General features: G+C 39.8%; 1 protein-coding gene across 1 annotated transcript in view; it reads left to right on the plus strand.

The window, feature by feature from the left end:
* Positions 1-15,728, plus strand: part of LOC148418616 (neuron navigator 1-like) — a 46,500-nt gene extending 30,772 nt beyond the window's left edge. Inside the window, exons 14-29 of the mRNA XM_088423881.1 lie at positions 1,500-1,583; positions 1,769-1,880; positions 2,045-2,166; positions 2,859-3,040; positions 3,113-3,269; positions 3,790-3,964; positions 4,045-4,136; positions 4,201-4,296; positions 5,732-5,900; positions 7,897-8,132; positions 8,222-8,376; positions 8,817-8,888; positions 10,676-10,872; positions 10,950-11,068; positions 11,366-11,563; positions 11,647-15,728. Coding sequence (XP_088280007.1) covers positions 1,500-1,583; positions 1,769-1,880; positions 2,045-2,166; positions 2,859-3,040; positions 3,113-3,269; positions 3,790-3,964; positions 4,045-4,136; positions 4,201-4,296; positions 5,732-5,900; positions 7,897-8,132; positions 8,222-8,376; positions 8,817-8,888; positions 10,676-10,872; positions 10,950-11,068; positions 11,366-11,563; positions 11,647-11,730 — 2,250 coding nt within the window. The 3' untranslated portion in view covers positions 11,731-15,728. The remainder of the gene's footprint in view (positions 1-1,499; positions 1,584-1,768; positions 1,881-2,044; positions 2,167-2,858; positions 3,041-3,112; positions 3,270-3,789; positions 3,965-4,044; positions 4,137-4,200; positions 4,297-5,731; positions 5,901-7,896; positions 8,133-8,221; positions 8,377-8,816; positions 8,889-10,675; positions 10,873-10,949; positions 11,069-11,365; positions 11,564-11,646) is intronic.
* The last annotated feature ends 373 nt before the right edge of the window (positions 15,729-16,101 follow it).

The raw sequence follows: 16,101 nt of genomic DNA on the forward strand, positions 1-16,101 counted from the left end.
CATGAATTAACATGCATCTTAACAGGAAATTATTCAATACAAAAGAAAGGTATCCACTACTCACAAAATGTTTGGGAGTTGGGGCCTTTCATTCATTTTTATTATGAATCTAAAATCCACTATGAGACTCACAGGTGAATTATTCTGACCAATTTTGTTTTAATGCACATGTCCAACTGTTTAATGTGACAATACATTTGGCACAACTTAATGGTTTCTTAAATCGCACTGAGGGCCAAACACTGGTAAAGCTAGTCGCCAGGGCTCGTCCAAGGACACTAATGTGCACCAAATCTTTGTCAGATGGTCGCCAGAATATAACCTGTGCCGCTTTAGTCGCAAAGAAATTATGAACACATTCAAAGATTCCTAGAGACCTTGAACAATCCCTGATGAGGTCAAAAGAGCCACTACCTTCAATGACAAATGCCAACATTTGCTCCTCAGTCGGATAAGTGTGAAACACATACCGTAGCTGCCCAGAAACATTCAAAACAGATGTTAGAGCCCAAAGTCTTCAAATATGTCTTCTGATTGAATTAGAATAGCTATTTATTCAATTATACATTTATATATTTTGACATTCAACTGGATGTCTTCATGTGAAAGCGACCAGTGACTACAGTAGATAGCAGCACCAATATAGAACAATCCCTAGGGTGACAGAAAGGCAAAGACGTAAACGTCCTTAGAAAGGTTCATTGATCAAACAAAAATCAAACAAAACAACAAAAATGTTCCTGTTCCTTTTCCTTGTTAGTATTGAAATATATTGAATATATACATGGTATTTAACTTGCCTGGTGTCCTCATTTTCTATATATATACTGTGTAATAAATGATCCATCTTTACTAAACCCCAATATAGCAGCTTAATTGAATTTTAAACGGCAAATGTCATCTTTCTTGAAGAAACAATTTGTAATTCGCCTGAGTTTTCCCTCTTGACTGGTATTTATACAGCTTAAGAAAAAAAAACAAATAAATATATACTGTATATATATATATATATATATATATATATATATATATATATATATATATATATATATATATATATAGATAGATAGATAGATGGATAGATGGATAGATAGATAGATAGATAGATAGATAGATAGATTATTTATTTATTTTTTTTTTTTTTTTGGGCAGTGCGTGGCAGGTCATCGTGACTCAATGACAACAGGGGGCTTATAAGATTGCAGCAGGTCAAATTAAAGTCAGCACTGAAGTTGATTGTGTATTTTAGATTTATTTTGGAATTTCACCCGAAAGTCAAGTATCTCAAAACTAACCCAAACATTTTGTGAGTAATGGATTATACCCCATCATGAGTTCAGTTCCAGTTCCACTCCTAGTGCAACACCTTTGTCTGACATACCACCCGGTGTTCAATACTCAATTCACCCTCATGCTGTTGATAGTCACTTTCTGAGCTCGTGGACTTGTTATTTCCAATTGGTGAACCTCATTTGAAATGATTCATTTGTGTCAAACAGGCTAACCTAGTTGCAGCTTTTGAACAAAGCTTAGCTCTAATGACGGCTCGCCTCCAGACCTTGTCTGCTTCCTCTGAACAAAAGGTTGGTGAAATTGTGTTTATATTGCTTCTGGTCACATGTGTTATAATTATCGAATTTGGGGACGACTTGTAAAAATATCTGTTTTCTGCATTTGACCCAGTGAGCTTGGTTTGATTCATGGCTAAGTATGACAAGTGAGACTTGTGTTGCCATTAACTCACTGCAGTGTTTTAAATTGCCATCAGGATTCTGAGCTGAATGACCTGAGGGACACCATCGAGATTTTGAAGACCAAAAACACAGAGGCCCATGAAATCATTCAGGATGCTCTCAATAATTCAGAGGTTGTGTCCAAAGGTAAACCATTTTGTCTTAACGGTGAAGGCACTTTCTTTTTTTTTTGCCAGCATTCCAAACAAGAAGAAATTAATATCTGATTGGATTGTACTCAATTTTGTGAGCGACCGCATGTGAGCTAGCCATCACTAAATGTGTCTCTGTTGTGGTTTTATTCCATTCAGAACTACATATTAATCGTCAGAACTCATCAGAAAGCCTCTCCAGCCTTGCCAGCAACACCAGCCACTCAAGCATGGGCAGTCTCAAGGAACAGGAGGCCAAGAAAAAAAAGAAGAAAAGCTGGGTGAGGACGCACACATTTAAATTAGCTGCAGTAAACTAACAACATTCACCGAGATAAAAAAACCTAGGGAATATTTCCCGTATTGTTTAATGATCCTACTGTTAAGTAACACTCTTGTCTCTCCCACATGCGGCCACCTGTTTTTGATTTCAGGTGTATGAGGTGAGTTATGACGGTTTGTATTTGTAAACCATAGGTCTTGAACTCCTGTCCTCAAGGGCCGCAATCCTGCATGTTTTGGATTCTTTTCTCTCACACACACCTGATTCAAATGATTAAGATAATTTTCAAGATCCCGCAGAGCTTGCTGATGAGCTAATTATTTGATTCAGGTGTGTTTGAAAGAAGAAAAAAAACATGCAGGATTGGGGCCCTGGAGGACTGGTCTTGGATTTTTTTTTCCCCTTTTGATCGTGGTTCCGAGTTGCATGTTGTCCCTTTAAAAAAAATTAAGTAAAACTGGGAAGATCACGTCTACTGACTTGATTAAAAATGTACAGTATCTCTGAAAATAATGGGACCAAGCACTGGACTATTGCTGATGGAAACTATTTTATTGTCTTACACAAGTTAATTCTGCAAAATTTCTAAACAAATGTATGCCAGAACTATCGTAAGCAAGCAATACCCTGTACTGTGTATTGAGTGGATGTAAAAACTAAAAATGTATGGTTCCATTCTCTTATTGACAGTTACGCAGCTCGTTCAACAAGGCTTTCAGCAAGAAGGGCTCTAAGCCAACAGGGCCCTATGCTGACATTGAAGAAATTGCCACGCCGGAGTCATCGGCACCACCTTCGCCCAAAGTCAACCGTGATGGGCCTGACCTGCCGCCATCATCCATGAAAGCCTCAGTCTCTGCTTCATCGGCTGGGTAATGATCCTTCTCTTAAACTTGCTTAAGAATCAGAAGACAAGACAGTTAAGTCCAACCAAAATGCTGTAGGCTTTGTGAGGAAAGCCAGGTAGCAGATGACAAGGTTGTGTCTGATCTTCGCTCGGAACTGTGGGAGAAGGAGCGGAAACTTACTGACATCCGTCTGGAGGCTTTAAACTCAGCCCATCAGTTAGAGGAGCTGCAAGAGACTATGACCAACATGCAGGTATAAATGTATTTCGTTTTATTGCTTTTTTTTCCCTTTTTTACCAAAACTCGATACAAATGAAGGCAAAGAAACGTTACGTCAGTATGGGGTACCTCAGGGCTCCGCTCAAGGTCCACTGTAATTTACCACACATACCATGTTGATGGTTATGAAGTTATCAAGTTCTCACTATTTGCAATACTTTTTACATGATGGACCAACTGCTAATCTAGCATATTTAGATCATATTTAATCGACAGTGATTCAACAACAATCATTTCAAGATAAGTGCTAATGCTGCTTTTATTGGTAGATTTGATATGCTGTGTTGTCAATCCACTTTTAATAACACCTTTTTACAATACCTTTTGTCTTTACGCTGCAATGATATGTCCTAATTTCCTTTTTCACTTGAAATTCAAGAAGTAGAATTATGTCACTTGAACAATGCATTGGAAATCCAGCCTTAGTTACCATCACAAATTGCTTTACTCTCCTTTAAAAGATCTTACTGATCAGGTCACTCTTGTGTCAACAGAGGACCGTGGACAGTCTCAAGGTGGAGAATGACCAACTGAAGACAAGTGGTCTGTCTCCCTGCCCATCTCCTGGACCCTCAAGTTCTGTCTCCCAGTCTTCGGGGCTTACTTCTCTTGCCAGCTTGTCACCCCGACACTCTGTTTCCATGCGTGATGCCAGAAGAACCAGCACAGGTACAAATAAAATCCTGACATGTCACCAGTTTAATGAATGTCCCTGTATCCGTCATATAATCATCGTTCCACTTCGGCAGATTCCATGGATTATGTCAGTCTGTCCTCGCAGCGAGATGACCACCGTGTCAGGGTGGTGGCGTGTGTTGCAGATTTGCATGTCTTCAAAGATGTAAGTGTGATGTTTGTACACCTGCGTACATGAGAGTGCAACATGAACGTCACCTGTCTTTTAGGAGGTGAAACAGCAGGACTTCTTCCTCGGTACCGTCAGGGTGAATGGCAGGATGGACTGGCCCATGCTGGACTCTGCTGTCAGCCAGGCCTTCAAGGTGAGCCATCTTATTCTTCGAGTACGACCTGACTCAGGTGCAGAATGTTCTACTAGCACACTGACGTCTGCAAATCAGCTGTCACGTTTAATTTTAGCAAGCTGTTACTTGTAAAGAGTTTCTACAAGCGCAAGCAGTGGCGGAAACACAGCCGCGATAACGGCAATGGCACCAATTGAACTTGTACCATTGACATTTGTGGATTTTCTAACTGTATGTATGGTAGGGGATGAAGATTATCACGACAAGGTAACGTCTGTTTATGGCGATACCGACCTAAGACATTTTGAAGTTATGATCTCAAGTCTTTTTGAATATAAAAACCAAGCTTGGCACAGTTTCACCCACTCACTTTTGAAGATCTTTCAGGTTGAACGTATAGAAAATGAATTGAATAAATGTACAGTCATTTTCGGACTACCGCACAAGTAAAGAAGTCGCACCAGCAAAAACTATCCTTGACAAACAGTTTTTGTTAGGGATAAGCTGCACGCGACTATGAGGCACAGGTCATAACATAAGATATGTATGCAGAAAGATGGTATATGGTAGTTTTATTTTATTTTTTTTTTCATTTTTATTTAAAAGTTGTTTTAATTGCCTGCTTAAAGTAACAGTGTCAACATCTAAACACATTGCACATAATTCATACATAAAATTATATATTTTTTTCATCTTTTAAACATTATATTTTTTATAATAGCTTCTATAACCCCTTGGTGTCCGAGGATTTTTCACAAGCCTGGCCTTATTATTATTTTTTATTTTAATGTGCGTGTATTTTTATATGTATGTTTGTGTTGTGGTCAAAGCACTTTTGCCCTGGACAAATTTCCCCTGGACAAATAAAATTTATCATATCTTATCATCGCCCAACTTGGGCTGACTTTGAAAGGGTCATAACGTTGTCATATATATATATATATATATATATATATATATATATATATATATATATATATATATATATATATATATATATATATAAACTTCTTGACCTCCCACATTTAGAAGGAACGGCTGCGTGGCATATTGAGAGTCATCATGTTTTGACAATCTATGAACTATTTTAGCAAAAATCTTAATTTGGGTCAACATTCCTCCAAAGGTTAGAGACCCAAAATTGTCCATACTGTTGGTGTCAATGTGAGTATGAGTGGCTGCCTTTCTAAGAGTGCCGTGCAATTGGCTACTGACCAGGTGTATAACAACTCTTCATTTAAAATCAAAACAATTCTAATTATTCAATAGATTTGGACCCATTGCCTCTTCCTAGGCAATGGTTTTCTTTTTTTTTTTTTTAACTGAAAATGAGTCGGCAGTTCACTAGTTTCAGTTAGTGGTGGAAGTAGCTGCACATCTCCCTCACCATTATGAGGTTTGGGATTCAAATTCTTGCGTTTCTTTGCATCTTTTGCTGTGCTCTTCATTCTAGGTTTATGTTGCCAAAGTGGACCCTACCTCCAGTCTCGGCCTTTCGACGGACTCCATCTACAGCTACAGCATGGGTCATATCAAGAGGGTGTTGGGCGGGGAGGCGCCAGAGACCCAGCCCTCACGCTGCATGTCCCGAGGTCCCACCAGCATCACTGTCTCTCTCAAAGGTACTGGCAAAATGGACCAATTGAGCCTTGAATCCATTTTTGGATGATGATCATATTTATCAACCACTAGTTTTTCAAACAGAACAAGACAGAACTAGATCAGCTTCAGTCGCTTACGCAAGCTTTCAAATGTGCCTGTTTTGATACAAGCAAACCTCGTCATTAAGTTGTTAGTTATAATTATTATGCGTCTGCATTCAGGCCTGCCTTTCGTCATATTTGAGTATTACTTTTCGTACTTAAACACTTCAACACTTAAAACAAACTTTTCTTGTGCCCTCAGTCTCAATATCTTTTCCAGTGCATACCTGACAACTTTAAAAACACGTTCATGTTTTGTGTAGCGACACACCAAAATGATGTACACATCTTGTGCAGTGCTAACTGGCCATATTAATGTTACATTTTGGGAGTTTTGGTGGCATATAACTGAACTAAGGTGATGCAGCGATTTTGAAGTACACACACTTTGCAACTCTACACGCCAAACGAGTGAGAGAGGGAGCAAGAGAGCGAGCCAGAGATAGCGAGAGATAGTGAGAGAGAGAGAGAAAGAGCGAAAGAGAGAAAGAGAGAGAGGATATAGCACAATTCGCCATTGGTTTCAGGGAACAATAACACAGAAAACTTGGACAAAACTTGGACAACTATGTGTCAACACTGGTTGGTGGTGTCCACAGACACAAACAAGGAAGCCCACTCAGGATGTCAAAACTCAAGAAGCGTGTGCTTTAAAAAGTACATAAATAAAAAAACATGGCCTCTGATTAAGGGAAAAAAATCATGTCCAACTCCCGCGTAACCCAATGCCCTGTAACTTAGTGCCAGCTGCGTCCAGCTGGTCGACCCACATACCCCCCCGTGGATGTCAATTCAGAACCCTACACTTGCGGTAGCCGATGGGTTCACTCGCACTTGCTACGCAGGAAGTTATTTTCAGGGCCAAACGCTTGGACAACTCATTACTTATGAAGGGCATGTGAAGCGATATGTAAACTAATTTGGGTGATGCCTTCTTCCTTCTGCTGTCATCTTTCTTATATGAGCTTTTGGCCGTTTTCTCAAATGGCAAACATTACATAAGCCATTCTTAAATTAAGGTTGATCTTAAGTAAGTTTCCTGTTTTTGTTGCTGTCTTTAATTGTATTGCCTGGGACGTAAAGCTTTGAAATGACATTTACATGCTTCCAGAGACATTTGAGTCCCACTGACCTCGATGAAGCCGTTCTAATTAACAGGCCAAAAATAACTTTGTCTCAAGATTATACTGAGCTCGTTCTGAATTGCAGTGTTAATGCCAGTATCGTTAACTGCTGTTATTCATCGGGATATGTTCTAGAACCAGCCACAATATACATAATCAAATAAAATCCCTTATTTCTACAGTTGTACCTTCTTTTTTTAACTCATTTTAACATTTTAAATGACATTTTAAATACATTGTATTTATTGTAAATGTACAGTGCTAGTCAAAGGTTTGGAAACACCGAACTTCAAAGGGTTAGTGTTGGCGTGGCATCTCCAAGTCTGTTTTATTCAGCAAATCCATAAGATATATCTTACAACAACATTTGTTTTATTAACTGTGTTCGTCTGCTGGAAAATGTTGTCACTTATGACAATACACATTCATATGAAACAAAACAAAACAAAGGCATGCAATATTTTGCGAAGGAGTTAGTATAACCCAATTTAGCGATATGTTGCTTCATGTTCCAATTACCGGTAATTTGCTCTGAGAGAAAATAAAAATGTCCTAATCTCGGCATTAAAAAGCATGAAATGAAATCTGCTGATGCATGCAGAAACCCTGTTAAAATCTCACTTAGCCGCAAGGAATGCATCCACGTACCCCCCCAACGATACACGCACACCCATTTGAGAACCACTTGTCTAAAACGCATTAGAAGGTCAAGATATTCAAAATATTTTACTCTTGCTAATATTTACTCTTGCTAATTTTAATTTGTATTATATTTGTGTTCCTTGGCCCAGGTTTAAAGGAGAAGTGTGTGGACAGCCTGGTCTTCGAGACCCTCATCCCCAAACCCATGATGCAACACTACATCAGTCTGCTGCTCAAACATCGCAGACTCATCCTGGCAGGACCGAGCGGAACGGGCAAGACCTATCTCGCCTCACGGCTTGCCGAGTACCTGGTGGACAGGAGCGCCCGTGAAGTCTCTGATGGCATTGTGGTAACCTTCAATATGCATCGTCAAACCTGCAAGGTGCGAGCAAAGCCGATCAAAAGGCCTGTCTGTTTATTACAAAAAATATATCCTGTCAACACCTTTTATTTCCATTGCTCTTCACCCAGGATCTGCAGCTATATCTTTCAAACTTGGCAAATCAAATTGACAGAGAAACCAGCTCTTCAGAAAATCCTCTGATCATTATCGTGGACGATATTCATGATCCGGCTTCTGTCAGCGAATTAGTCAATGGAGCACTGACATGCAAATATCACAAATGGTAATCTTGCATAAGATCACATTAACAAAGCTTGATACTCTAATGCTATACATAATTGTGATTTTCAAATTCCAAATTTTTGTCTGCTCAGAATAGTCTTTGCATCAGCACAGTCTAAATAGGAATTGCTCTCAACTCTAAGGAAGTATGCTGAAGCCTAAGACCACAATTTAGAGACAAGCTTTGTATGTCAGAGAGGAACAAAGTTTAGCCTAGGTTGTAATTGGAAAAATTGGACAGACTTCATGTAATTTCATTATTACTCTAAATCAAGTGCAGTACTTTTTTAAGGGTTCTTTTAGGATCATACTGTAGTTTGTGATATAATTTAAACTATCAATATAGGTAATCAATAATATTTGCCGAGTACATCAATATTATGCTTGTACTGAATGAATGAGAATACCTTTTGACTTGTGTAACTTTGCTACCGTTTTCAGTCCATACATCATTGGAACAAGCAATCAGCCAGTGAAGATGACTGCAAACCATGGCCTACACCTCAGCTTCAGGTCAGTGGAGTAAATAAATAAAATCATCAATACACTAAACACAATCATCAGTGCAAAGGAAAAAACAAACAATTATTGCCCTTTTTTTGTTTGGATATTTATGCTCTCTGACACAATAGGAATTGGATTTGAGAAATGCTGGCATCCTACCCACAAATCTTAGCCCAAATGCGACCCACTGAAAACGACAGTTACATATGTAACAACGGTTATATAACTGCGAGAGGTGGTGCTTAAAGCACGGAATAAGCCTTCACTCAAGCTAGGAATGAGAATCTTGACATCAGGTGACCATATGAATGGCAGTGTTACCGCTGGAAGTCTGTCCCTCAGAACGTACTCGCACTACCAATGCAGAGACGAGGATTCTGACTGACCAAATACTCTGGCGGCAGAACGGCTGTTAAATACATACTTGTTGTTCTAATTTGCCCCTCCAAACCGCCGAAGGTGGTGCTTAAAGCACAGAATAACAAATAACAACGAGGACGCAACCTCAAATAGAAGCCCCCAAAAAGCCTAGGGCCAACGCTAGGGCATGGGTGGCAGCATCATTCACACCGTAGAACCTGCTGCAACTGCCTGCACACGCTTGGCTGAGACAATAGAGAGAAAAAAAACACATTATTCAAAGACACCTTCTGAAGGGGCACCTCACACAGGGACGAGTCAAGCACCGCGTGCACGTCACAGTCAAGAATAATATAGCACACTGCAGTGTCAAAGGTGCCGGGCCCCTTTAAGGAATGATGAAACAAGCAGGTGGCTCCCCAATGATCCACCATCAACCAACCGCAGTATGTTGGGATGCTATGGTGGCGACATAATCTTTAAGTGTGGAAGGAGAGTGCCCATTACTGAGGAGAGACTGTCGGAAATACAAAAGAACATTAACAGGACCAACTACAGGGTTTGTGTCATGAGTGGGACACCACTACACAAACAACTTCCACCTGTTGTCATACAACAACTGCATGGACTGAGAAAAGTGTGACTGACTAAGTCAGAGCAGCAGTCTAGGAATGGGTTGGGCCCCTAAGACCCCTCAGCAAAGACGATGAGGGTGGGAATGCCACATCTGATCCTTTTGCTGCGACACCAGATCTGACAGGGCTGCTGGACATGCCATGAGTTGGCAAAACACAGGCTGTGGAGTAGAGAGAACCACATCTATGCAGAAGGGGGGCCACTAGCAGCAGCGTGTGGTTCTCCTGAATGACCCTCTGGAGAACCATCCAAAATAGAGGTAGGCTGGGGGGAAGTGTACAGGAGACAAATCATCAAGTCTGAATCATCCACTGCGCTGATCGACAAGTTCCACTCAGAGGGAAGAGAGACAGGAATTGAGCCTCTGGAGAAAAAGTCTAAACCAGAATCATGGAAGCATGAGTGTGAAGCAGACAGGGAAATGGCATCAAAATCCTGTAATAGTACAGGCATCCCCTCCAATTGAGAAGGCAAAAGAGCAACCTCAGCCTCCAACTTCAAGGCCCACAGTTGGCTGGTGGGGCGACACTGCTCGGCGGAGGAAGCAGGCGGAGCCACAAGGTCCGAATGGCGTTTAGCACCCTGCTGGTTAACAGATGCAGAAGTACCCTCACCTCAACCCTAACCCTCAATGGGAGAGGGAATCACAAAAATCAACTTGCGTTCTGCAATTTGCCCATGATCCCTGAATGGAATAAACAATAACAATGAATTAGCAGATGCATGAATAATTCAAGTTTTATACCAACTCTTAACAGCGACCATTTGTGTCTATTTTTTTACATATCCCTTTTTCTCAGGATGGTGACCTTCTCCAACAATGTAGAGCCCGCCAATGGCTTCCTGGTGCGCTATTTGCACAGGAAGCTCATGGAGTCCGAGGACGAGCAGAATTTAACCAACGAAGACCTGGTCCGTGTGCTGGACTGGGTTCCCAAATTGTGGTATCACCTTCACACCTTCCTGGAGAAGCACAGCACATCAGACTTTCTCATAGGTAGGAAACCCTGGTAAACGATTTGGGGGGCTAGCTCATCATCCATGTTTGAATGTGCTCTGCCCTTTTCTCCACAGGCCCGTGCTTTTTCCTGTCCTGTCCAGTCACGGTAGAGGAGTTCCGGTCATGGTTCATTGACCTTTGGAACCATTCTATTATTCCCTACTTACAAGAGGGAGCCAAGGATGGCATCAAGGTGAAAGAGCATCCTAATATACATCAACTTTATTCACAAGTTCTCCCTGAGTTTGTTTGAGATTTCTTTGTGTCATTTATCTTCTTCCCACATTTAACAAAAATACACGTTCATTGATGAGTTAATTGGAGATGACTGGCAATCAGTCCAGGGTGTACCTGGTCTTATATTAGACAGTATCTGTATTTCCTGTGGTCCAAACAGTATGATCTCTTAAAAGTTGAATTTACTTCAGGTGGCAGTCTTGCTTTTCAAGGTGACTTAATTTTAACCTCCCTGTATGCTGCAATTTTCCAGTTCCATGGCCAGAAAGCAGCCTGGGAGGACCCTGTGGAGTGGGTGAGGGGCACACTGCCTTGGCCTTCCGCTCAACAAGACCAGGCCAAGCTGTTCCACCTTCCTCCTCCGACCATTGGCTCCAGTAGCCCTGGTCAGGCTAGCGAGGAAAAGTCCTGCAAGGAGACCACGCCCGGCTCAACGGAGACTGATCCATTGGTGAGCATGATCTAATGGAAGGATCTGGCAAATATTACTGGTTTCATTTGATACAAATGCCAACATGCCTCCCCTGCTTTTAGATGGCAATGCTTTTGAAACTTCAAGAGGCTGCCAATTACATCGAATCCCCGGAGAAAGACGACGCCAGCCTGCCAAAACTGTGAACAAGTTCACAATATGAAGAAAAAATAATCATCTAAAAAAAAGTCATTGTTAATCGTCTCCTGTAACGACAGTGTACTGTGCATCTGGAATCCCTCAGAGAGAAAAAAAAATAGTTTGGTGATTATGAAGCATCATTCCTACAATGGAGGGGCAAAAGTCAAAGCAAATCAAAGCAAGGCATACGTTATTTTTAAGAAACTATAGATTAATCTTTATAGAATATACAGAGGGTCCTCGGTCTGCAGCATAATTCCATTCCTAAAATGGTAACGTAACGTTCAGGTACATTTCTATGTAATTCAGAATACTGTACATCATTTGTCTCGATAATCTTTTATCAACCCACAATGACTAGTTCCTGGTTCAATTCAAATTGGCAATGAAGACAATGTAAAATGATATTTGAAATTTGTAATATACGTTTGGCATCTTTGAGGATAATTAGTGAAACGTTTTCATTATATTTTTTGATGTTAAACAGTATTTGGTGAGACTTCCTCATGCATTAGTTGCCACAAGAAATTCAGTGCCTCCATTCATATCAGTAGATGTTCGGCATATTTACAAGTCAACTAGTGTTAATTTCAAGTCAAACTGGTAGCAAACGTCTCTTGTCACTATGTGGTAAGTCACACAATACTGTTGGGAAGTAAATTTAGCCTCCCGATATATTTTTGTAACTCAAACATACAGTAGCAGGCATTAGAAGGATGTTCACAGCATACATTTTGAAGCCTCATTCTATATTTTTTTGCAACATTTTTTCATCTCAGATCTGACAGGTTTGTTAACAAAACTCTTCCCTGGTGTGTGAAATACAGTAGACATTCTTAAAGTACATCTGTACAGGTTATAATGCATTTCAGGCTGACCCCGAAATTCCTCCCGAAAACCCAATATCTGTAAATATGGTGGTAACTCAGCTCTTGTGCAGTCTTACACCGTTTGTAGCTTCAAAACATTGTATAGTATGTAAGGACCATTATAAACCGAGGATCCCCTATATATTGTTACACTTCACTACAATTCACTTCAGGTCTCTTGACCATTACTTTGCTCTCAGTCCTCTACTTACAGTAGATTGGTGCTAATAATTCAAAAACACTTCAGGTGATGTTCAAGCCAGCACACCCTCCGCATTGCAGGGATACGTCGTGCTCATCTACTGAAGCTGTTCTGAAATGTGGTGCAGAGGTTAAAAAAAAAAAAAGGAGTATGACAGCACAGTGGAGGTGGTTGAAGTTCATACCTGCTTCGTCTGTCTCTTAAAGCCAAATGTTACGCATTATGCAAGCTCTTGACCTTTCACCCTGAGCAGGTAAAAAAAAACAAAAAAAACAAAGATGCCTTAAAAAAATGTCACTGGTGCTTACATCCGCTCTTTAGCGCCTTCCATTAGCAGGTTTTGATTGCCTTTCATTTTCTGCCAATGGTCCTCAGCTTGAACTTGCACATCCATATTGAAAGATGGAAAATATTGCTGCCATACTCTTTTTTTTTTTTAATCCCCTCCTCTCCAACTGTTCTAGCACGTATTCATTTTAGCTGCTTAACTCTGAAACACAGTTTCACCATTGCTGCCATGTACAGTATTCCAGATACAATACGTTCATAATTACTCCACCAGCAGGAGAAGGAGAGTGGTGATACAATTGGACTACACATCCATAAAACTCAACACAAATAATATGTGCGCCACTCAAAATATACATACAAACATATCATTGAAAATCTTAATTTATTTCAGTAGTTCCATTCAAAAAGTGAAACTCGGATTTCATATAAGATTCACTAAACAGTACTATATGTTTCATAATTGTGTTTCTATCATTTTGATGGTTTCAGCTTAGCGAAAACATCTTTTTATATTGCAGTTATGTTTGGTTGGCACGCAAATATAAATAAGACAATGAAAATGACCCAGATCATTGGGTCAAGTATCGCCTCAAAAAATACATTGGTCTCTTAGTACCATCTTCACAGAGTTGAACGACAGACAATAACAAGCTTCCTAAAAAGTATGTTTAAGTTGAACACTGACACAAGGTCTTAAATATAATGATTCAATTAAAATGTATTGCACATACATTAAGTTATTTGAAATTGAACTTGAAGTTTTTCAATCAAGCAGTTCCAAAAGATTAATTGTAACTATACTGTGCTTTAAAATGAAATAATACCGACCTGTACTGCATCAAAACAAGAAAGGTTTTAATCAACTTTTATATTATGAAATGATTGAACATTTAGGTCAATTGACTTAGATGTATAATTTTGATGTTTATGTATGGCATTACTACTCCATCATAAGTGTTGACGTTCCTTATAGCCTACTGATCGTATATGTACGGTATGTGAAATATGCGAATTATGTCTGTGGTTACCTATGACATACAACGGTTACAAAGGAAACACTATTAAAGATGTAGCAAAATGAACACGTTCACTGCCGTTGACGGCTATAGATGTCAAAGATCCATTTTCACCGGCTGGTAATCATTTAATGAATGAATTAACTAATAATAAGAGACGACCGAGCAGAATGACTTTGAAGCTACCTACACATTTCATCGTCCAATCACAATACACGTCACCAGGAGAATTTTAAGAAAAGAAATTGTTATGTAGTATTAACACATAGGTAGGTTTGGTGCTTTTAACAGTGTTGACTGTCATGTATCATGCAATGATTTGGGGTAGGTTGGCCAGTTTGCTAATAATGTTCAATAGATTTTAGAGTAAGCTCCTTAGACACAGGTGGCGTCCAATTGACATTGTGACCATGCCTTTGTCACGCTTATCGCTAAATGATTTAACACTTTTAAAGGTGCTTCATGTATTTATTTTTTTTTTGTGTATGAAACATAGATTGTCCCTAAAATGGAAAATGACTGTATTACATAAAGCATTGTACACACATAGTGGGCGTTGCCGATTGTGTTTGGGAACGTGTTCAAATTCGGCAGGATTGTCGCTATAAGTGTTTGCCCCGCTTTAAGGATGTCATTTTGAATGAACTTCTCATGTACTTAAATCCCATCAATGAATGTACGGCCACATAAATGCGATACAACACGTAAAGGTAAAATGGTCGTTTGGTTGTGAATCAATGCCGCTTGGTCACAAAGATGGTGTTTCACACAAAACACGGAATTTTAACTAAGTACAGTATTTGAAAATACGTTGCCCCCCTCACCACACACACACACACACACACCACCACCACCAAAAAATGAAAAAATGAAGGAATCAAATCCATTTTGTGGAGCATTTCATCTCATGGACTGTGGACCGGTTGTTGTGTGTGTGTCTATGTGTAGTAGGTGTGACGGGTTTTGTATGGGGACTATACAGCAACTTCTCATTGGGTTTTTGTCGGACGTTCCACTTAATTTGGGACGAAAGGTTAAGCCCGCCGAGCCTTAAAATTGTGGTTTCGTCAGGGGTGATGTGATGGAAACAGGGTAAATCGAACTAGTCTGAAATAAGGGTGAAGACCTCCATTTTCAAATTGAACCTTTAATTCCAAGGCATTTGGAAAAAGCACTTGAATGGGTGTAACCCAAAAAACTGGAGGCTAATACAGGTTGCTGGATAGTCATATTTTTCGAGGACGTCGTCACTGACCGAGCAGTAAATATTAAAGGGAAACAAAGTTGTGAGGTTTTTCTGTGTTGTAAATGCATGTATATGCTCTGTGTGACAAAAACGAAGATCATTGGTTTCATTTTTACTACTTCGATATTTGATATCGCCTCTTCTTTTCTAAAACTCCTTTATAAAGGTTAAGTTCTCTATTTTGTACAAAAAGTTGTTGTAAAGATTGTAAATACGGCAGCATTCTGGATGCATGGCACAGAAAAGGGGTCCGAGTAGAGTTACGATAAAAACGCGGATAGGTCAAATGAAAAGCGCTAGAGGGGCTCCATATCGTACATCCACCGCCCTTACAACCCCCACTGTCTGTTCAAGTCAATAAAGTACATGTTATATTTCATCACCTGCTTCCTGTCCCTTCTTGTCCTTTCATTAAACCCAAAAACCTACAATGAAAGCTATTTAAATATAGCTGATTCGAGTGACTTGGGTAATTTCAGAAAATGTCAAATGCATCATAAATAAAGTAATTAGACATGATTACAAAAAGCAAATCATGAATAAAATCATTTCTATTTTGTATATTTGCCAAATATATTTTCCCTGAGTGACAGCCTGGTGAGAGACAAACCCGGAAAGTGCAATGTCGTTCATAGGAAAACAATGGCAGAGTTGAACATTAAAAGTCAATTGAGCCAAGCAGAAAGTGATATTTCAAGCGTATCTTAACGGATCCTGCTGTTGACAGAAAAATATTTTTTAGCACGATGTAC

Source organism: Hippichthys cyanospilos, chromosome 9, assembly GCF_059441005.1.
Source record: "Hippichthys cyanospilos isolate Australia breed blue-spotted pipefish chromosome 9, RoL_Hcya_1.0, whole genome shotgun sequence".
In the NCBI taxonomy this organism is placed as follows: Eukaryota; Metazoa; Chordata; class Actinopteri; order Syngnathiformes; family Syngnathidae; genus Hippichthys; species Hippichthys cyanospilos.